At 39.1% G+C, this 22,525-nt stretch overlaps 1 protein-coding gene across 1 annotated transcript in view; it reads left to right on the plus strand.

The window, feature by feature from the left end:
• The window catches only part of SHCBP1 (SHC binding and spindle associated 1), a 43,905-nt gene that overhangs the window by 12,340 nt on the left and 9,040 nt on the right, over positions 1 to 22,525 (plus strand). The window contains exons 5-10 of the mRNA XM_055412863.2: positions 515 to 607; positions 4,509 to 4,742; positions 4,834 to 5,002; positions 5,307 to 5,427; positions 8,415 to 8,546; positions 9,223 to 9,341. Of these exons, the coding sequence (XP_055268838.2) occupies positions 515 to 607; positions 4,509 to 4,742; positions 4,834 to 5,002; positions 5,307 to 5,427; positions 8,415 to 8,546; positions 9,223 to 9,341 (868 nt within the window). The remainder of the gene's footprint in view (positions 1 to 514; positions 608 to 4,508; positions 4,743 to 4,833; positions 5,003 to 5,306; positions 5,428 to 8,414; positions 8,547 to 9,222; positions 9,342 to 22,525) is intronic.

A 22,525-nucleotide genomic window follows, 5' to 3' on the forward strand; every position in this document is an offset into this window, starting at 1 on the left:
CTTCCCAGGGGACTCCAATGTGCAGCCAGAGTTGAGAACTACTGCTTTATGTCTCTGGATGATCTCATCTATTGCTTTAATGCCATCTATATGCTGACAACTTCCAGATTTATGTCTCTAGCCTTGACCTTTTTCTTGAGCTCAGATCCTGTATATTCATCTGCACCCTTGACGTCATCCACTTGGAGTTCAAATAGGCATCTCAACCTGAGCATAGTGAAAACGGAACTCTATTTTTAGCCCTAAACTTGTTTCTCTTCCAGTCTTTTCTAAACAAATGGCACTACTTTCCACCAAGTTTCAGATGGTCAATAAGTAGTTCTGATAAAAAGAACCAATGTTGTAGAAAAACTTCTTTAGCCAATCCAAAGAAGTTCTTGTGGGACTCATGATTGTCAAGTTAGCAAGTATGCAGTTGTCTCTGCCATACTTGGTAGACTTGTTTGATTTGCTCTTACCCCGCTAACATTTTGAGCCAGTGATTGAATTTGTGTGATACTGATTTACTTTTCAGGTTTTTCTATCAGAACATTTGGAGGAGTTGGGATGAAGAAGAGGAGGATGAGTATGATTATTTTGTCAGATGTGTTGAACCTCGATTGAGATTGTAAGTATTTATTAGTGACCTTGAACATGTTGGAAAAAATAGCTATTATGGTTTAATTTAACCTGTGTTTTGTATATACTGTATATATACTACAGGGGCCTACAGACAGAGACAAATAGTATAACCCATTGACAAGTTATTAAATGAAATTTGTATAAGTACAGAGAAACCTACTTTGTGTTTATAAACCTACTTGTTTTAGAATCTAAAAGCAGAGAATTCAAGAACATGTAAGTTAACAGCTTACTCTTTTTTGAATTTAAGTAAAACTCAGTTGAGCATATATTAAAAAGAACCAAATTCAAAGATAATTGTTTGAAAAACAATGAAATTAATTGAATTAGAGAAGACTTCTTTTTAAAGAGTACTTTTAAAGACACGAGTTTACTCTAAGTAAAACATACTAGGCTACCTCAGGATGTTTTGTCAAGTTCTTTTCCTTAAATCTTATTTTACAGATAAAAATACTGCATAGTTAATATTGATGGTGAATAAAAATTTCCAAAATAGCTAAACAAACATAACACATACCTCAGTAAACAAAATACCTAAACACATTCTTCTGATATATCATGTTTTGGTAGGGAAAAACCCTTCCATTTTAAAAATAACCCAAAGTAACCATGCAACCCAAGTAGTTTTCCTGCACTGACTTTGTTAAATGTTGTTTCCACAAGATGGTGCTATAAAACCAGATAATTTTTTGATACTTGTGCACTGTGCACTGTAATTTAATAGGCAGTGCTGCAATAAGAATAAAATTAGACCTTGAATGACAAAAATAAATTGCAGAAGGTAATTTTTTTCCCTGTGGAAAAGATGATTTGGTTGCATAAGATAAGGCAGTACTCTACATTTCTGTAAAACTGATTTGAAATTTAAGTTTCCCTTGGTTTAAATAATAAATCATAAGTAAAAAATACTTGAGAAGTTTGGTTAAGGTTGGTTCTACTTGGTTTAGAATTATGAATGTCTTAATTTCAGATTTTCATAAATTGTCTATGATTTTTGTTTAGCCTTTCCAATTTTTCCATTGTTCATTTCCCATTTTTCTATAATGTAGTCAGTAAAATCCAGACTTTCAATAAGATTGCATATTTTCTAGTTTTGATATACTTGCTCTTAAAGAGCAGTGATTGGTTTTGATTAAAGGGAAATGTAATGGTGGATGAATATCATGTATCTGGCAAATGTGATCTTTTTGGAAAATAATATATTCAGATTTGACAGCTTTATACATTCAAATAAGAAATGATTTACATATATGTCTTGTACTTCACTGGCAGATGGAAAAGCATAAGGGAGGAATTATTTTCAGTTATGGAGAAGAAACTATGGGACTTGATGAGGAAACCAGAATGTTATCAAATATAGACAGACTCTTTAAAAGGTCCCTGGGCTAAGACAGGAGTAGAGCTATTCACAGGCAAGAGCTAAAGGGAATCAAGCCATATTGTCTTGACTTTGCATTGTGAAGTAAATATTTTTCCTTTCTAATTAAAACACTCTGCTTCAAAGGTTATGGGTCTGAGACACAGGTGTTGGTTTATTACTTTCAGACTATGAAGCATCACTATGATGAGAAGAAATAAGCTGAATGGCATGGGTATTGGAAGTTCTAAGAAACTTATTTTAAAATTTGAGTCTTAATCTTCATAACTTAATAGACCTGATCAAGCAGTCAGTGGTTGGGTTCCCCAGTTTCTTGTTTGCAAAATGAATCTCTGGAATATTTTTAAATGAGTAAGGATTAACCAAAGCAGACAAAATCCTTGCTTTTCAAACTTCACCTAATTCATTTACTTAAAAAGTGGAAAAAGTATTTTTTATTCATCTTAAATACTATTTAAATGCTTGCTGTAATTTGATGTAAATTTGTTTAGGATGTGGTTTTCTTTTTTTGTCCTCCTATCTTATTTAGAGCATGACAAAGTTAAGACATTAAGACAATAGTGCACAACCTTGGCTGTACATTAGCATCTCCAGGGAATTAAAAAAAAATACTCCTCTGCTTCTATTCCGTTCCGTTCAGTCGCTTAGTCGTGTCCGACTCTTTGCGACCCCGTGGACTGTAGCCTACCAGGCTTCTCCGTCCATGGGATTCTCCAGGCAAGAATACTGGAGTGGGTTACCGTTTCCTTCTCCAGGGGATCTTCTAGAGACTAATTTAATTGGTCTGGATGAGGACCTGAGCATCTGTATTTTTAAGAGTTCCCCAGTGATTGTAATAAGCAGCCAAGGTTAAGAAGCTCTGGCCTATACAACCCAGCAATACGACTGCTGGACATACACACCAAGGAAACCAGAATTGAAAGAGACACATGTACCCCAATGTTCATCACAGCACTGTTTACGATAGCTAGGATGTGGAAGCAACCTAGATGTCTATCTGCAGATGAATGGATAAGAAGGTTCTGGTACTTATACACAATGGAATATTACTCAGCTATAAAAAAGAACACATTTGAGTCAGTTCTTCAGAGGTGGATAAAACTGGAGCCTATTATACAGAGTGAAGTAAGACAGAAAAACACCAGTACAGTATATTAACGTATACATATGGAATTTAGAAAGATGGTAATGACGACCCTATTTGTAAGATACAGGTATCTTACAAAGAGACACAGGTATAAAGAACAGACTTTTGGACTGTGGGAGAAGGTGAGGGTGGGATGATTTGAGAGAATAGCATTGAAACATGTATATTACCATATGTGAAACAGATGACCAGTCCCAGTTTGATGCATGAAGCAGGGCACTCAAAGCCGGTGCACTGGGACAACCCTGAGGGATGGGATGGGGAAGGAGGTGGAGGGGGGTTCAGGATGGGGTGAGGGGGACACATGTACACCCGTGGCTGATTCATGTCAATGTGGCAAAAACCACCACAATATTATAAAGTAATTCACCTCCAATTAAAATAAATACATTAATTTTTTAAAAAAGAAGCTCTGGCCTAAGTCAATATACTTAGGCAATAACGCAATTATTTTAAAACTATAGGTAATGAAATAATATTATAATTTATTTTCCAATCCATTTCATATCCATTAACTTAATTGCACATTTATAAATTATTGCATCTAGAAGAACTTTTTGTTGTGTTTATATATTTGAGAAGGTATATAAATTAAAAATAAACTTTAAGTGCCAACAGTGTTGTCCAATACAAAAACAAGGTTATTTTGTTTTAATCACTCTCTAGTAATAACAGCTTTATTTTTTTACTCAGAATCTCAAAGACTTGTATTTTTTAAATACTCTAATACTAATCTTCCTGAAGAAATATTCGGCAAATTCTGCTCCATGGTGCTTAAAATGCAGGAAAGGACTAGATGATTTGAATCATTAAAAATTTGAATGATTGGGGAGAATGGAATTGTAGCATGTATATTATCATGTGACCAGTGACCAGTCCAGGTTCAACGCATAAATTTTCCTCTGTTCAAAAAAAAAAAAAAAAAAATTTTTAATCCTATAAATGTGGTAATATTAAACATTGTTATGAACTATTTGGGATGCTTCCTCCCCACCCCACCTCCAGATTGTCCACTACTGCCCACTTATTAAGATTTTGAATTTAATATATGAGAAAATAATTTCTGATTAAATAATAATTACAAATTGTGCAATATAAGCTTTCAGTGTTTCAAAAACACAAATGCTTGAATGTAAGGGGAAAAAAATAGCAACTCCTCAAAAGAGAAAAATTAGTGGCCTTAATGAAGTGGCCCTTAAAACTTTCAATAACATCCACCTGTTTAGTAAGACTTAACATGTTGCTGAGTTGCATACTCTGAGGCACTTTTCTAATGGGGTCTTTGAGGACTAAATGGCTGTCTTAGTGATGGGAAAATGTGTCTGAAAGGCAATGGGTTTCAATTTGCTTTTAAACTTTCAGGCATTACGACATTCTTGAAGACCGAGTTCCTTCAGGACTTATTGCTGACTACCAAAATCTGTTGACTCAATGTGAGGAGAGTTACAGGAAATTTTTAAATCTGAGAAGCAGTTTGTCAAATTGTAACTCTGATTCTGAGCAGGAAAACATCTCCATGGTGGAAGGGTTAAAGTTATATTCAGAGATCGAACAGTTGAAACAAAAGCTAAAACTCATTGAGAATCCTTTGTTGAGGTATGTGTATTTTTGTTATTCTTAACTAGTCAGCATCTTGTCTAACCAGCTATCTTACTGAGAACTGACAGGTCTGTTTGGTTTCTTTAAGATATGTGTTTGGTTATCAGAAGAATTCTAATATACAAGCAAAAGGCATCCGTCCAAATGGCCAGAAGATCACCCATGTGGTCTCCTCCACCATGACGACTGGTCTGCTTCAGTCCCTGCTCAGGGATAGGCTTTGCCCAGAGCCTTGTAAGGAAGAAATAGAAATTCAGGTAAAAGAGTTTCTTCTTCAAGTTGCTTTTTTTCGTCTGATTCACCCTAGGCTTTCCTGAATTTTACAGAAAGTTTATAGGTGTTTCCCTGAGCTGGTTTTCTGTGGAGTGGGAAGGAGTGAGAGTTAGTACTGCCTTTCTGCAGCATTAGTGATCAGTCACGTACTGGGCTCAGTGCAATAGCAAAGGAGATAAATATACAGTTTTGGCTCCCTTTTCAAAGTGAAACATGAAGGCACCTGGAGTAATACTCAGGTTGCATTTGAGGGGTATATATTTGCAATATGTTGTTGTTGTTTTCTAGTTCCATAGTGATCCGTTGTCTGCTATAAATGCCTGCTATGAGGGTGACACTGTTATTGTTTGTCCTGGCCATTATGTGGTACATGGTGCATTCTCCATTGCTGACTCCATTGAGTTGGAAGGTGAGTATGGAAGATCATATAACCAAACTCTACTCCATGAGACACTTAAGAAAACAGGAAATCACTGATCTTGTTGAAGCTCTAAGAATTTTATTGCAACCCAATTAATTTCAAATGAGTTGCCTGGAAACATTAAGGGTTTTTGAAGTGTATAGGTTATCGACTCAGTGTTTGAGCAACATGAAGTATGAGTCTTTACAACATTATAAATGTTGGGAAGACGAAATTATAGAGGAACAACCACTAGGGAGAAACGTAATTCCAGACTATAGGTGGTTGATGAAAATGAATTCATTTCTAGAATAAAAAAAATTCCAAGCAATATTTTTTTTTAAGTTTACTATTTTTTAATTTGTTGTTTCCTCTTATTTCATGTATGTTGTAGATGTATTGGTACACGGTTTTTGTTTTAAATTTAGCTTATTTTTGTGAGGTATAGGTCCAACTTGAAAGTAGACTGAAAATCTTTATCTTAATCATTTTAAGAACTTCTGAATGTCACAACTACTAAAGTGTACTTTTGAGAACATTAGCATTGAAAGAGTCTATTAAAAATAGCTTTTAGCTGTTATAGTCTTACTGTACATTTAGAGTGATTCCTAAATGTAGGTTGCTTTACAGTAGTTCACCTTGGTCTTTTGTATTTCCATAGCTTGTCAAATTTAGATGCACCTGTTCAACTATTTATCAAAAGAATTTCAAGTTAGCAATAAAACTTGTAATACAAAAAATCATATATCATTTTGGGATTAGTGCAGCTGTTCACAAACTGCTTAAGCTATGTTCTTTACCTTGTCAAAACTTCTTAATAGAAGCTTGGCTGGGAGTTCAATATCCTGCTGTTCACCGGTACATCACCTCACCCCCTTTTTTATTTCATGTGTGTAATTTTTGTTCTGTTTCCTCTCCAACATTTGATATATAACATGTGTGTTTTATAAATAACACATCTGCAGAATAAATCACAGCAATAAAAGCACTTAATTTTTTTGGCATAGTGCAAATAGCATTGATGTAAATTATATGGTGGATAAGCATTCTTCCTAGATTGGTGAGGAAATTATAATGTAATTGTGCCAATGTGCCACAAATAACCAAGGCTTCCCCGATAACTCAGTTGGTAAAGAATCCACCTGCAATGCAAGAGACCCCGGATTGATTTCTGGGTCAGGAAGATCCCCTGGAGAAGAATAGGCTACCCACTCCAGTATTCTAGCCTGGAGAATTGCGTGGACTGTATAGTCCATAGGGTCGCAAAAAGTTGGAGACAACTGAGCAACTTTCACTTTCCCAGGTGGTGCTAGTGGTAAAGAATCCACCTGCCATTGCAGGAGATGCAAGAGATGAGAGTTCAATCCTTGGGTCAGAAACATCCCACTCCAGTATTCTTGCCTGGAACAGTCCACAGGCAGAGTAGTCTGGCAGGCCACAGTCCATGGGGTCACAAAGAGTCGGACACAACTGAGCAACTAGGCACATAAATAACCATATAGAATTCAGATAGTTAAGTGTAAGAATGACTATAAATATATGAACATAGGGCATTTCTGAGAATTTGGGGAATCAGATGGTGTCTCCGGTGTGACTATATGGAGTAATTGTTCATGAGGTAGATTAAAGCTTATATGATAGCTTATCTGATCTCCAGCTAACACTTATAACAAGTGATATATATTGAGTACCCACTGTTTGCATGGTATTAATAGTACTTATAATAGGGTTTTTCTTGTTTAGAAAATCCGTTCACTTAGGTGAAGGCTTTGTGTTTTAAACTGCTAGGATTATGTAACTTGTTTATATAATGTAATATGGCTATTCTTTTTATATTTTTAATTTTCTGATGATAAAAAGTTATTATTTTTAAAAATGTGCAAAGTACACATAGACACATAAAAAGAATCAGGGGAAAAAATTTACAATCTAGTCGTCCAGAGTACAGCATTAGTAGCATTCCCATGGATGGAGTCCTCTTGTATTCTCTAGTGCCCCCACCCTCTTCAAATGTAGAAAACTAGAGATTTTGCCTGTTTAATGTTTTACTACTTTCATTTCCTCAAGCAAAGACTCAACAATGAGTCTTTTACATTTAGACAATGAGAGTTAATTCTTAAAGCTTTGTCTGTGTAATTCTGGTTTATGGTAAAGTCAGCCAAAGTTTTCTAGTTTTTGATACTTCGCTTTTTCATAAGCCTACTCAGAGGTCTACCTGCATTATTAGTTTGATTAAGATTTGTAGAGAACAATGTTTTTTATTGGTTAATAAGGTAGACCTATTTTTCCAATAGTTAAAACTGTTCTAAGCCAGTTTGTCAGATTTTAGGTCAATCTGGTTAAGAGAATATAAAAATGAGAAAATCTTGAGAAATGTCTATGCTTTTTCAAACCTAATTGCATTAGAATAATAGAATCTTTGGGTTGGGAAGTAAAAACTTATAAAGGCTAAATGCATTAAAGCCTTCTGACCCAGCTGTGAGTACTTAAGATTATTATTTTTAGTAGTAGTTTTATAAGTGAGTTTACTGCCAAAACTTGTGTGAGATGACTGATAGGGGGTCGTCTTCTTGATGTACAAGCAATTGTTAACCAATTGTATATCTTGGTAAAATTCAAGCTAGATACGTGGAGAAATAGATTTTATTTATTTTTTTAAAGGATTTTTCTTTTTTTGATGTGGACCTTTTTTTTTTAAAGAAGTCTTTATTGAATTGGTTGGAATATTGCTTCTGTTTTATGTTTTGGTTTTTGACCATGAGGCACGTGGGATCTTAGCTCCCCAACCAGGGTTCTGACTTGCACCCCCTGCATTGGAAGGCAAAGTCTTAACCATGGAACCCCCAGGGAAGTCCCTCAATTTTATTTACATGTAACTGGGTTGACTGGTCTCAAATATCATTTGGAGTCATTTGAAATGAAGAAATATGTCATAGAAATTTTGTGTTTAGACATTTCCCCTCCCCCATCCTAAATGTTCTTGCTCTCTTCCTTAGGATATGGTCTACCAGATGATATTGTGATAGAAAAGAGAGGCAAAGGAGACACTTTTGTGGATTGTACGGGTGCGGATATTAAAATCTCAAGCATAAAATTTGTGCAGCATGATGCTGTAGAAGGAATCTTGAGTAAATATCTGAATATTTCATATATTATTTGTTCCAGTCTTTGAAGAAAAGCTTTACTTCCCCTGGAAGATAGAATTTAATGAAATACCATTTTTGAGTAGTATGAAAAGCTAGTTAATTATGTACATAGCTTGACAACTTAGGAAGCTTACTCTAAAGTGAAAAATAGTTCAATGTATTCTTAAAAATTTGTTAGTTTAATATTTGATTCTGAGTGATCATTTTTTTCTATTAGAACATTCCAATATGTGGTCTGTGTTCTTTGTATTTGATTTAGTCCTGGATTCAAACCAGTTATCTTCACATTGTGATAGTATTTGTTTCCTGGGATTTGTATCCCCTATTTTGAATTGGGCCTCCTTTTCTTCTCTCTTGTAAGATAGTCATGAAAGTTACTTTCATAATTATTATTATTATTTTTTTTTTTTGTAAAAAAATTTTTGACATGATTTTGCATTTCTGAGGTCAAGTCATTCTTTTTTAAAAATACCACTTTTAGATTTTAGAAAATAACTCAAAATAGTCATTGTTTTTATAAAATAAAAATTCATAATTTCAGTAACAAAGTTTAAATGAGAATTATTTAGACTGTATCTAATATCAACTCTAGGCCATTTCTAATATTGTAAAAGATACATTACTTCTTAAAGCATTTGACTGCATGTTTTCATCATAGTCATTCACCGTGGCAAGACTACATTGGAAAACTGTGTACTGCAGTGTGAAACTACAGGAGTCACAGTACGAACATCAGCAGAATTTTTAATGAAGAACTCAGATTTATATGGTGCCAAGGTATGATCATCTCTTATCCTTTTGGGGAGTAGCTTAGGTTTAAGTTCTAAATAGATAAATAAAATGCAGGACAAGATGTAAATGCATGCTTCTGTTCTCTTCAGAGAACTTCAGATAGTTACATGCATTAAGTTGGCCAGACTCAATTGTATAATGTTGTTCTTATTTAGCATTTTCAAAACAGATTATTAGGAAGACAGTAATGCATCTCAGTTTCTCTGTCATACCTTTAAAAAAGAGGTTAGACTTTTTAAGTTGTAACTTTGTAAGTGATGTAGTAATTGAGGCTCGTTTGCTGTTTTTAAATCACATTTTTATTTTGAGATAATTGCAGATTCACATTCTGTAGTAAGAAATAATACAGAAATTACTTTCATGCATTGGAGAAGAAAATGGCAACCCACTCAAGTGTTCTTGCCTGGAGAATCCCAGGGACAGCGGAGCCTGGTGGGCTGCCGTTTATGGGGTTGCACAGAGTCGTACATGACTGAAGTGACTTAACAGCAGCAGCAGCCTATATGTGTACCTTTTACCAGTTTCCTCTAATTGTAACGTCTTCCAAAGCTATAGTACAGCATCACAACCAGGATAAAATTCAGTTAAGTTGCATATTTCCATTACTATAGGGATCCTTCATATTGCTCTTTAAAACTGTCTATATGCCTGTCCTTCTGACCTTCTCCTTAATCACGGGCAAATGCTAATATGTTCTCCATTTCTGTTATTTCATTATTTCAGATATGTTATGTAAATAGAATCATACAGTATATACCCTTTTGGAATTGGCTTTTTTCACTCAGCACAGTTCTCTGTATCTATATACAAGTTGTTGCATTTACCAATAGGTTCTTTTTTTATTGCTAAGTAGTATTCCGTGTATGATTGTTCCACACTTTTAACTGTTCACTTTTTGAATAACATCTGTTGTTTCCAGTTTGGGGATTTTGTAAATAAAGCTACTGTAAACATTGGTGTACAGGTTTTTGTGTGAACAACATTTTCATTTCTCTGGGGTAAATACCTGGGAATATAGTTGCAGGACATGTGGTTAGTTGTGAGCTTACTTTTTTTTTAAGAAACTGCCAAACTGTTTTCCAGATTAGTTGTACCATTTTACATTCCCACTAACAAATTCTGAATGATCCAGTTTGGTATTTTTGATCCAGTTTTTTGTGTTGGATCCAATTTTTGGTTTGGATTATGGATCCAATGATCCAAATTTGATATTTTCACTACTTCTTAAGTTTAGCCATTTTAATAGGTATGTTTTAATTGTATTTCCCTAGTAGTTAATGCACATTTTTTCATAAGCTTTTTTTTGCCATCCTTAACTTCGGTGAAAAATTCATGACTTTTGTCCAGTTTCTGATTGGATTTTTTTTTTTTTTTTTTTTACTATAGAGTTTTGAGAGTTCTTTATAAATTCTAGATAAGAATCCTCAGTTGGGTACATCATTTACAGATGTGCTAGTATATAGCTTGTTTTTTCATTGTTTTCATGAGGCTTTTACAGACAGAGCAAAGTTTTAAAATCTGATGAAGCCTAGTTTATCAATTTTTCCTTTTATGTGTAAGAACTCTTTGTCTAGCCCTAGGGTGCAAAGATTTCTCCTGTTTTTGTGCCAGTACCATACTGTTTTGATTACTATACCTTTGTAATATAGCTTGAGATTAGGGAACATGGTACCTCTTGTTTTGTTCTTTCTCAAGATTGTTTTGGCTATTTGGGGTCTTTTGTGTTTCCGTACAAATTTTAGAATTATTCTAGTTCTGTGGAAAATGCCATTGGTGTTTTGATAGGAATTGCTTTGAATATGTAGATTGTGTTGAGTAGTATGGTCATTTTAACAGTATTCTTCCAATCCACTAGCACAGTATATCTTTCCATCTATTTGTGTCATCTTTGATTTCTTTCATCAGCTTCTTATATTTTCTAAGTGCAGCTTTGTTTTTTTTCTTGGCCATGCCATATATCATATGGGATCTTAGTTCCCTGGCCAGGGATTGACCCCACACACCCTACAGTGGAAGTACAGAGTCTTAACCACTAGACTACCAGGGAAGTCTTGTTAAATATACAGGTTTTTTACCTCTTTAATTAGATTTAGTTCTAGGTATTCTTTTTGATGTTATTGTAAATTTGATAGTTTTTTAAATTCCTCTTTCTGATAATTAGCATATGGAAAGGTAACAGATTCCTGTATGTTAATTTTGTGTTCTGCAATTTTACCAAATTCATGATGAGTTCTAGTAGGATTTTGGTGATGTCTTTAGGATTTTTGATGGATAGTATCATGTCATCTGAAAACAGTAATGGTTTTTCTTCTTTGCTATTTGAATTTCTTTTATCTCTTGTCTGATTGCTGAGGTTAGACTTTCAGTACCACATTGAATAATAATGACAAGAATGGGCATCCTTGTCATGTTTTCCTGATGTTAGAGAAAATACTTTCAGCTTCTCACCATTGAGTATGGTATTAGTTGTATGTCATTCATTATATTGATTTATATTCCATTAATGGACACTTTGTTGAGAATCCATAAATGGATATTGAATTTTGTCCAAAATTTTCTTTGCATCAACTGAGATGATCAAATGATTTTTTTATTCTTTCATTTGTTAATGTGTTGTGTCATGTTGGTTGATTTGCAGATATTGAACCATCTGTATATCTCTGAGGTTAATCCCACTTGATCATAGCATATGATCCTTTTAATGTATTGTTGGATTCTATCTGCTAATATTTTGCTGAGGATTTTTTCATCTATGACTGTCAAGAATATCAGCCTGTGATTTTTGTATGTGTGATGTCTGTTTCTGGTTTTGCTACCAGGGTGATGGTGGCCTCATGGATGAGTTTGGGAATGTATCTCTTCAATTTTGGGGGATAATTTAAGAAGGAAAGATGTAAACTCTTCTTTGTATGTTTGGTAGAATTCACCTGTGAAGATGTCTGGTCCTGGACATTTGTTTGCCGAGAGCTTTTTAAATTACTGATTCAATTTCATTACTGAATTGATCTGTTCATAGTTTCTATTTATTCCTGATTTGGTCTTTAAAGATTGTACATTTCTAGAGATTTATCTATTACTTCTAAGTTGTCCATTTTATTGGCATATAATTGTTCCTTGTAGTCTTAGATGATCCTTTGTATTTCTGTGGTATCAGTTGTAACTTGTCCTCTTTCATTTCTGGTTTTATTTGGGCCCTTTCTCTTTTTTCTTTGTGATTCTGGCACAAGGTTCATCAATTTATATAAAATATTTTATATTTTCAAAAAACCAGCTCTTGATTTCATTGAACTTTTCTATTATTTTTCAGTCTCTACTTCATTTATTTATACTCTGATCTTTGTTATTTATCTTCTTATCTGACTTTGGAGTTTCTTTGTTCTTTTTCTAGTTCCTTTAACATTACGTTGTTTATTTGAGATCTTTTTTTCTGAGGTAGGTTTGTTTCACTGTAAACTTGTCCCTTAGAACTGCTTTTGCTGCATTCCATAGATTTTGGATCATTGTATTTTTATTTTCATCATTGTGTTTTGGATCATTTCTGTTTTCATCTGTCTCCAGGTATTTTTTTAATTTCTTCAGTGACCCATTGTTTGTTTAATATTGTCATGCGTGTGTATGTTCCTCAGTTCTTTGTCTCGTCACAACAAAGATTTGGAGTGACAGACGTCAAAGCCCCCTCGGCGTATCACAGCTCTCGGGTCTTGGTCAAACCATGTTATAGCTCTCAGGTCTCGAATGGACCATGCTATAGCTCTTAGACAAATCAGTGTTACAGCTCAGTGTTACAGCTCTATTTTATTTAGAAGATAGCAGGAAAATCCATCTTCAAGGCGTGAGGGCACATTGATCCAAAGACGCAAAGAGAAGAGCGGCCCAGCGCACGGGGAAGAGAGAGAGCTCCTCTTTTTATATCCTTTTTTTTTTCTCCTGGGCTTGCCCTATGTAAATTGGGCCAGCCAGGAGTGTTGTTTGATTTACCTGAGGTCCTTACTCCGTTCCTCGGACCTTCCTTTGTTCTATTTTCACGGGCTTTTCCCTTCCTTGTCTTTTGGCCACTGCCATTTTGGATTCCTTTTCCCTATTCTACCTACCTAACATTCCCCCCTCAAGAGATGGGAGGCCCAATTCTTTGGGAATAGGGGCATCGAGGTCTTTCTGGCTACTTCCTGCTGAACTGGGACGGCGAGGGGTATTGGGCCTCCCCCTCTTGCTAGTCTCAGGCCTCAGAGTCCTCATAGTGGTGCCCATCTAAGGGTGAGTGATATTTTCATTTTCCATGGTCGGCTGTAGTTTTACATCTTTGTTGAACTGGCACTGCATGTTGTAGTTTGTTGACCTGCACAGAGACAAAACAGGTTAGACAGTTTATACCGTATGGAACAATCATAAGCAGCATCAGTATGGTGTAACAAGGACTAGTAGGGGCATTAGCCAATTCCAGATTCTCATCGCCAGGATGGCTCAAGTTCCTCCTTATTCAGGGATCAGAAGATCTATCTCCTGTCTGTTTTGGAGTAAGTCTCTGCCAAGCTGGGTTGGCTCTTTAGAGCTATCCAGAGAAATCTTTTCCCCAGAAAACAGATTTTGGGGGTGTTCATTAGAATGGCACTCATTTGTAGTCCTGAATAGGTATCTGAGATCTCCCAGGGGCTCACAGATGTATTGAGTGTCCTTTTCTGTTTTCTTCCATGGCTTGACTCATGAGTAGTGGATCCAGGAGTCATGTCCCGGTACCTTGACTGCTATGGGGGTAGAAAGTATTACAGGGTAGGGGCCCTTCCATGTGGGCTGGATTTGAGCCTTCGGGGACCCATGTTTCCAGATTTTAATTAGGACTTGAGTCCCTGGAGCATATAGTGGTGACTCCTTAGAATATTTTGGGTCCTGGTTCATACCCCACAAGCATATATCTTGTTGGAATTGCCCAATGGCCGTGGTATAAGACTGGAGGTTCTGAACCTCTGGATCTAGGAAGAGGTCATTGACATAAACAAAAGGTCTTCCATATAGCATCTCATAAGGACTAAGACCAACCTGTTCCTTAGGGGCAATTCGGGTGCGCAGGAGGGCTCTTGGTAAAGCCTCCTTCCATCCCAGGGAGGTCTCCTGGGTTATCTTTTTTATTGCTGATTTTAAGAATTGGTTGGCTTTTTCTACTTTTCCTGAAGATTGAGGCCTCCAGGCACAATGGAGATAATAAGTAATGCCCAATGCTTTAGAGACCCCTTGGGTGACCTTAGAAGTAAATGATGTCCCATTGTCACTTTGTAATGACCTGGGCAGACCAAATCTTGAAATGATTTCATGGAGCAGTTTTATTACCACCTCCTCAGCCTTCTCACGGAGAAGGCAATGGCAAGCCACTCCAGTACTCTTGCCTGGAAAATCCTATGGATGGAGGAGCCTGGTAGGCTGCAGTCCGTGGGGTCGCTAAGGGTTGGACACAACTGAGCGACTTCACTTTCACTTTTCACTTTCACACATTGGAGAAGGAAATGGCAGCCCACTCCAGTGTTCTTGCCTGGAGAATCCCAGGGACGGGGGACCCTGGTGGGCTTCTGTCTATGGGGTCACACAGAGTCGGATATGACTGAAGTGACGCAGCAGCAGCAGCCTTCTCAGTATGGGTGGGAAAGCCTTCAATCCATCCTGTGAATGTATCTATCATGACTAATAGGTACTTATACCTTTGAGAAACTGGCATCTGGGTGAAGTCTATCTGCAAGTCCTCTCCTGGGTAGGCCCCATGTCGTTGGATGGGCTGGGCCAGCTGGGGTCTTCGAGCTCTTTGGGGGTTGTTTAATTGACAAGTGGAACAAGAGGAGACCACTTGCCTTATGATTGTTTGGAAGCCTGTTTCTCTGAAGGACCTTTCTAGTAATCTTTGGAGGGCCTTTTTCCCTTAATGAGTGGTGGCGTGGAAGGAGTTAACCAACTTCCATTGGAGGTTCCCAGGCAGAAAAAGAAGTCCCTCCTTTTGGAACCACCCCATATGATCTTCTTGAAAGCCCTCACTCTTGGCTTTAAGAGTCTCACCTTCAGTATATGAGGGAGTTTTTGGCAAATTAGTCTGTGGAACTAGGGTGGCAACTCCTATTAGGTCATGGTTCTGTAATGCTGCTCTCTTAGCTGCCTGATCGGCTGCTTGGTTCCCTCGTGCCACTTCCGTGCTCCCTTTTTGGTGTCCTTTACAGTGGGAGACTGAAACCTCAGTGGGCAGATGGACTGCCTCCAAGAGTCTAAAGATTTGATCACCATATTTGATTGGGGACCCTCGGGTGGTCAAGTGGACCCTTTCTTTTTAAATAGCCACATGTGCATGTAGCACCAGAAAGGCATACTTGAAGTCAGTGTAAATGGCTACTCTTTTTCCTTTTCCCAGCTCTAAAGCTCGGGTCAGGGCTATGAGCTCAGCTAATTGGGCTGAAGTACCTGGTGGCAGAGGCGAGAGAGCCCTCGGGGGTAGGCAGGAGGGTGGCTGGGTTAAGGACCTCACAGGGGGATATAGTGAGGCCTGGATTTTCCATCAGCATTACTTGATATCTGAGGATTCTTTGATCAGACATCCATAAATGGCCTCTCCCATTTAGGAGTTGTTTTACTTGGTGGCTGGTAAAAATAGTTAGTTTGCCTCCAAAGGAGAGTTTTAAAGCATCTTCTATCATGATTGCAATAGCTGCAAGATTACAAAGGCAGGGGGGCCAGCCTCGGGTGGTTGGATCGAGCCTCTTGGATAAGTAAGCTACAGGCTGGGGCTCAGATTCCAACCTTTGAGTTAACACTCCCAAGGCTATTCCCTCTCTTTCATGGACATAAAGTTGGAATGCTTTTTCTGGGTCTGGCAACCTCAAGGCAGGTGCCTGAGTTGGGGCCTGTTTTAGTGTAGCCTCTGCCTTCTTTTGAGGAGTTCCCCACATCAGTGTGATTGAATCATCCCGTCACTTTAAGCTTTCATATAAGGGCTGGGCAATTAGACCATAGTTGGGTATCCAAATTCTACAATACCCAGTTAGCCCCAGGAAAGCTTGCAATTGTTTTCGAGTTGTTGGGGAGGGCAACTGGAGGATTCCTTGTACCCGATCAGAGGACAGCCTCCTGGACCCGTGTGTAATCTGAACTCCCAGATAAGTGACCTCTGTCTCGACCATCTGTGCCTTAGCACAGGAGACTTTATATCCCCTTTCTGCCAAAAGTTTAGAACCTGAATTGTATGTTGTGGGGCATTTTCCTCATCCGGAGAGCAGATTAGTAGGTCATCTACATATTGTAATATTTTCCCATTAGGTCCCAAGTTCAGATCTAGGAGATCCTGGCTAAGGGCCTGTCCAAACAGGTGGGGGCTATCTCTGAACCCCTGAGGTAAGTCATCTGTTGGTATTTTTCTCCTGGGACCTCCCACTCAAAGGCAAAAAGATATTGGGATTCTTTAGCCAATGGTATGCAAAAAAATGCATCTTTTGAGATCCAAGACCATAAACCACTTGGCATTGGGTGGGATTTCTCCCAAGATTACATAGGGATTGGGTACTGTGGGATGGAGGGGGACTACAGCTTCATTTATGATCCGGAGATCTTGAACCATTCGCCAGGTTCCATCCTTTTTCTTTACTGAGAGGATTGTGTGTTACATGGTGAACTGGTGGGGACCAGTAGCCCACAAGCAAGGAATTTATTTATTAAAGGCTGTAATCCCTCCCGAGCCTCTCTTTTGAGGGGATATTGTTTCTGGTTAGGAAACCGAGTGGGATCTCGGAGGACGATGATGACCGGTTCAGCTTGGTGGGCTCGTCCAGGAATCCCCTGGTCCCACACCTGGGGGTTAATTTTGTCCTTCCATAATTTTTGGTCCCTCTCTATTGGAGAAGGTGTAATGGGTGCTTCAGGCCAGGAGCTGCAGGGCTCTAGGGGCTGAAAAGCTTCTCATCACGAGGGTGGTCCCCAGTTTAGTGAGTATGTCTCTTCCCAATAGGGGAGTAGGACACTCAGGGACCACCAGAAACTGGTGGGAAAATATTTGTCCATCCCAGCAACAGAGAAGTGCTCGGGTGAATCTTTTAGTGGTTGCTTTTCCTGTAGCACCCAAAACGGTACAGGTTTGGGAGGAGAAGGCTCCAGAGTAGGAGACTAAGACAGAGTAGGTAGCCCCCCGTGTCAACCAAGAAATTCTCGGACCTACTTGCCACATCCAGTTGCACCCTTGGCTCCAGCCCCGTGATGGTTATCTGTGACAGGCGGAATGGCTGGAGTGGGCCTCTTCAGTCTTCTTGAACCATCGTGAGGGTAGGCTTGGCGCTTGACCTTGAGGCTCTTGGGTCCCCAGGGCAGAGTGCCACCCAATGTCCCAGTTGATGGCATTTGTGGCAAGCCGTTTTAGGAGACTTGTCATAGTTTGGACACTCTTTGGCCCAGTGCCCCGCCTGTCTCTACAGATTAGGCATTTGTCTCGTGCCTTGTCCTTCAAGGACTCGGGGTTTGCTATAGGGCTTCTCTGGAGGGCGGCCAGCATCTGGGCATGCCTTGTCTCTTTCCTTCTCTCCCTCTCCTGGGCCTTGGCCTCTTTCTCCTGTTCTCTGTTATAAAAGGTATTGGTGGCTGTCTGGATCATCTCATCTAAAGAGTCAGCAGGGTCCTGCTGCTGTAGCTATTGTAACAATTCTGATATCTGATGCACATTGGGACAGGAATTTGTCCTTTAAAATCACCTGTCCCTCTTAAGAGTCTAAGTCCAGATTGGTAAACTTTTGGAGGGCCTCTTTTAGCCTTTCCAGAAAGGCAATGGGGTTCTCACTGGGCTCCTGAGTTATTGCTGAGACCCGGGCATAGCTAATTACTTTTTGGTGGGCTGCTTTCACTTATCAAGGATGCATCTCAAGGGCGTCTGCCAGGAAGGGGATTGGTTATTTCCTATCTGAAAGACAGTCATGACAGGGAGGAAAAGGAAAAGAAAAAACTAATAGGCTTCCTTCAATTTCCATGGGTGGACTTCCTTATGGGTGAGTCTTTCTGAAGCTTATCCTACCCAGAACTGTTGCAGCCTGAGAGCCAGGCGTCCCCGGGTCAGGGTGCAGATCCCCAGGCAGGCTGAGGTGTGACAGCCTCCTAGAGATTGAATCCCCAGGCAGGCCGAGGCGTGACGGCCTCCTGAGAATTGGGTCCCTGGTCAGGTTGAGGCATGATGACCTCCTCGGACCTCTGGGGCTGGCAGATCCCCGAGCAGGTTAAGGTATGACAACCGTTCAAGGACCAGATCCCTAGGCAGGTCAAGGCGTGATGACCTCCTGGGACCCTTGGACTAGAGTTTGGGCGTCCCCAAGGTCTCCAGTATGACCAGTACTGGGTAGGACTAGGGGGTTGGATATTATACAGCATTTCCCTTCCAAGGCCAGCTATTTTGTGGTTGTCCCTCCAGAAGATTGTAGAGGCAACACTGTGGGGCCCGGATGGGGCTGAGTAAAAGAGCATGAAACAGGAAGGAAGGAGGCAGAGCACAACCTTTGAAAGAATGACATAGCACAAGGGCATAACATGTAAACCTATTAAAATCAATTGAGTCCAATATGACAAGTCAAATTCAAGTAAACCTTAATCCCCAATCTATAAACCAGCAGACACACTCAGAGGTGGCAGGACAGCTCTAAGGCACTGTCAAAAGAGGGAGGAGTGGGTGGTTCTCCAATGGCTGGGATGATCCTCCCAGTCATTAGCATATGAATTCACCCCACTCGCAAAACCTAGGCAGGCCGCATTCCATGGCCTGTACCCTGTAGAGTGAGGCCCTTCTCTGAATCTTAACGAGTCTACCTTTTACTGTCGCTTTGTCTCTCACTGAATTTTTGCAATGAGACATCGGAGCCTGAGTTTCATGGGTTTTGGCTGGGCTCAAGTCCCAGGAAAGAGCTGAAGGACAGGAGGAAAAAGCAGTGGGGAAAACGTGCCAAGGAACCCCCTTCATAGCCAACCAGGGAATTTGCTAAATATCTGACCGGTGCTCACAGTTTTCGTTGGTCTGATCCTTGGCACAAAGAGTAAGGACAGACGGACCCCCACTGGCTTGGGGTACAGCTACTGAGGCCCAGCAGATAGTGCCTTTGGGACATACCGAAGAGTAGCCTCTCCAGAGTCTCTCAGTTGCGCCCACTGCCTCCCGCCTGTACACAGGGGGTCCGAGGAAACAAGAAACGAGAGATTGTAAAGGAATTAAGATTTCGTGAGGCATATGTCGCTCCAGCCATAGGAGCGAGGATCTCCTACCTTAACCGGAGGTCTGGAATCTGAGACTGGGCCGTGTAAGCTTTCTGCTGAGTTCGTTTTTCACTGTCCCGGTTTCCAGCACGATGGGCCTTCCCTTGCACTGGGTTTTCTTTGCGTTCCACTTCTACTGCGGGAGCTTCGCTGAGTTGGGCTCCTGCTGTGCTTGGCCTCTTCCGCACAGAGGTTGTTTCAGCCAGGTTAAATCCGAGTCACGGCACCATAGTTGTCACACGTGTGTATGTTCCTCGGTTCTTTGTCTCGTCACAACAAAGATTTGGAGTGACGGACATTAAAGCCCCCTCGGCATGTCATAGCTCTCGGGTCTTGGACAGACCGTGTTATAGCTCTCAGGTCTCGAATGGACCATGCTATAGCTCTTAGACAAATCAGTGTTACAGCTCAGTGTTACAGCTCTATTTTATTTAGAAGATAGCAGAAAAATCCATCTTCGAGGCATGAGGGCACATCAATCCAAAGACGCGAAGAGAAGAGCGGCCCAGCGCGCAGGGAAGAGAGAGAGAGCTAGCTTTGGCTCCTCTTTTTATATGCTTTTTTTTTTCCTCCTGGGCCTGCCCTGTATAAATTGGGCCAGCCAGGAGTGTTGTTTGATTTACCTGAGGTCCTCACTCCGGTCCTCGGACCTTCCTTTGTTCTATTTTCACGGGCTTTTCCCTTCCTTGTCTTTTGGCCACCGCCATTTTGGACTCCTTTTCCCTATTCTACCTACCTAACTTAGCAGCAGCAGCAGCAGCAGCAACAGTATCATGTTGTTTAGCTTGTACATGTTTGTGTTTTTTGCAGTCTTTTTTCTTGCAGTTGATTTCTAGTCTCATACCATTGTGATCGGAAAAGGTGCTTGATAGGATTTCAGTTTTCTAGAATTTTGAGATTTGTTTTCTGGTGGTAGAATTGCCATATGCACTTGTAAAGGATGTCTTCTGCTTCTTTTGGATGGAATGGTATTTATTAAGTCCATCTGGCCAGTGTTTCCTTATTGATTTTCTCTCCAGATGATGGAGGAGCTGTTAAGTAGCCTACTATTACTGTATTACTCTCAGTTTCTTTATATTCTCCTGTGTCAGTGCATACATATTTACAGTTGATATATCTTCTTGTTGGGTCTACTCCTTTATATTTACGTCATTTCCTTTGTTATCTCTCGTTACAGTTTCTGTTTTCAAGTCTATTTTGTTTGGTATAAGTATTACTATCCCAGTCGCGGAGTACCATTTTTCATTCGTTCATTTTCAGTTTATGGGTCTTTAGATCTGAAGTAGTTTCTTGTAGACAGTATATATACATGGGTCTTATTTTATATCCATTCAGCTACTCTGTGTCTTAATTGGAGTATTTGGTCCATTTACATTTAAAGTATTGGTAGAGATATATTTATTATCTTTTTGTTCATTGTTTTGGGGTTTTGTAGTTCTTTATTGTTCCTTTCTTTCCTTTTGTTCTCTTCCCTTATGATTTGATGACTGTCTTTGCTGTTATGTTTGGATTACTTTCTCTTTTTGTGTGTCTATTACAGATTTTTGATTTGTGGTTACAGTGAGATTTATATATATATCACCTTTTATGTACATGTGATTATTTTAAGTTGCTAATCTCAATTTCAAATACATTTTTAACAACCCTGCACTTTTACTCCCCTGCCCCTACAGTTACTGTTATATCTTTTAATCTTCCTGTGAGCTTTGTATATGGTTGATTTACTACTTCTGCTGTATAACTGCTTTTATCAGTCAATGAGCTTTTCCTTTCATAATTTTCATGTTTCTAGTTGTGACCTTTCCTTGTTTGCTTAGAGAATTCCATTTGAGATTTCTTGCAAAGCTGGTTCTGTGGTGCTGAATGCTTTTAGTTTTTGCTTTACTTTTGATCTCTCCATCAAATCTGAATGAAAGCCTTGCTGGATAAAGTAGTCTCTCTCTTTTTTCCAACATAATATATAATTCATTCTATGTGAATGTCCAGGATAGCCACATCTATATGCATTAACTATATATATATAACTTGCTGCTTTTTTCTTTTTTTAAATTTTATTTATTTTTTGGTTGTGCTGGATCTTTGTTGCTGCTGACAGACTTTCTCTAGTTATGGCGAGTGAGGGGTACTCTTCATTGTGGTATGTGGGCTTCTCATTGCAGTGCCTTCTTTATTGCAGAGCACAGGCCTTAACCACTTGGACTTCAGTAGTTGCAGCAGACAGGCTAAGTAGTTGTGGTACATGGGCATGTGGGATCTTCCTAACCACTGAACCACCAGAGAAGTCCTCCCTTGCTACTTTTAATATTCTGTCTTTAATTTTGCCATTTTAATTATAATATGTTGATATGGTCCTCTTTGGTTTGATCCTATTTGGGACTCTCTGTTTCCTGGGCCTAGATTTTTGTTTCCTTGATTAGGGTAGTTTTTAGCTTTTATGTCTTTAAGTGTGTTCTCTGCCCCTTTCTCTTGGTGTTCTCCTGGGATCCTTACAATGTGAATATTCTCCCACAACCCACTTAAACTGTCCTCATTTCTTTTCATTCTTTTTTTCTGTTCAGCTTCAGTGATTTCTCTTTTCCATATTGCTGATTTGTTTCTCTGCATCATTTAATCTACTATTGATTTCTTCTAGTGTATTTCTCATTTCAGTTATTGCATTTCATCTCTGGTTCTTTTTTATATGTTCTAAGTCTTTGTTAAATTCATTGTATTCATCCAGTTTTCTCTAGAGTTCTTCAATCATCTTCTGATCATTACCTTGAACTCTTTATCAGGTAGATTGCCTATGGGATTTTTGTCTTGTTTCGTTTTTTGAAACATGTTCCTCTGCACCTCATTTTGCCTAATACCTGTTTGTGGGTTGCCTACCTTGGGTTTGTAGGCCTTGACTGTACTAAGTCTCCGCCCTTTCTATCTGTCTCTTTGCG

The sequence above is a fragment of the Moschus berezovskii genome, chromosome 22, assembly GCF_049115385.1.
Source record: "Moschus berezovskii isolate FMDL1 chromosome 22, NW_MosBer_1.0, whole genome shotgun sequence".
NCBI classification, from domain to species: domain Eukaryota; kingdom Metazoa; phylum Chordata; class Mammalia; order Artiodactyla; family Moschidae; genus Moschus; species Moschus berezovskii.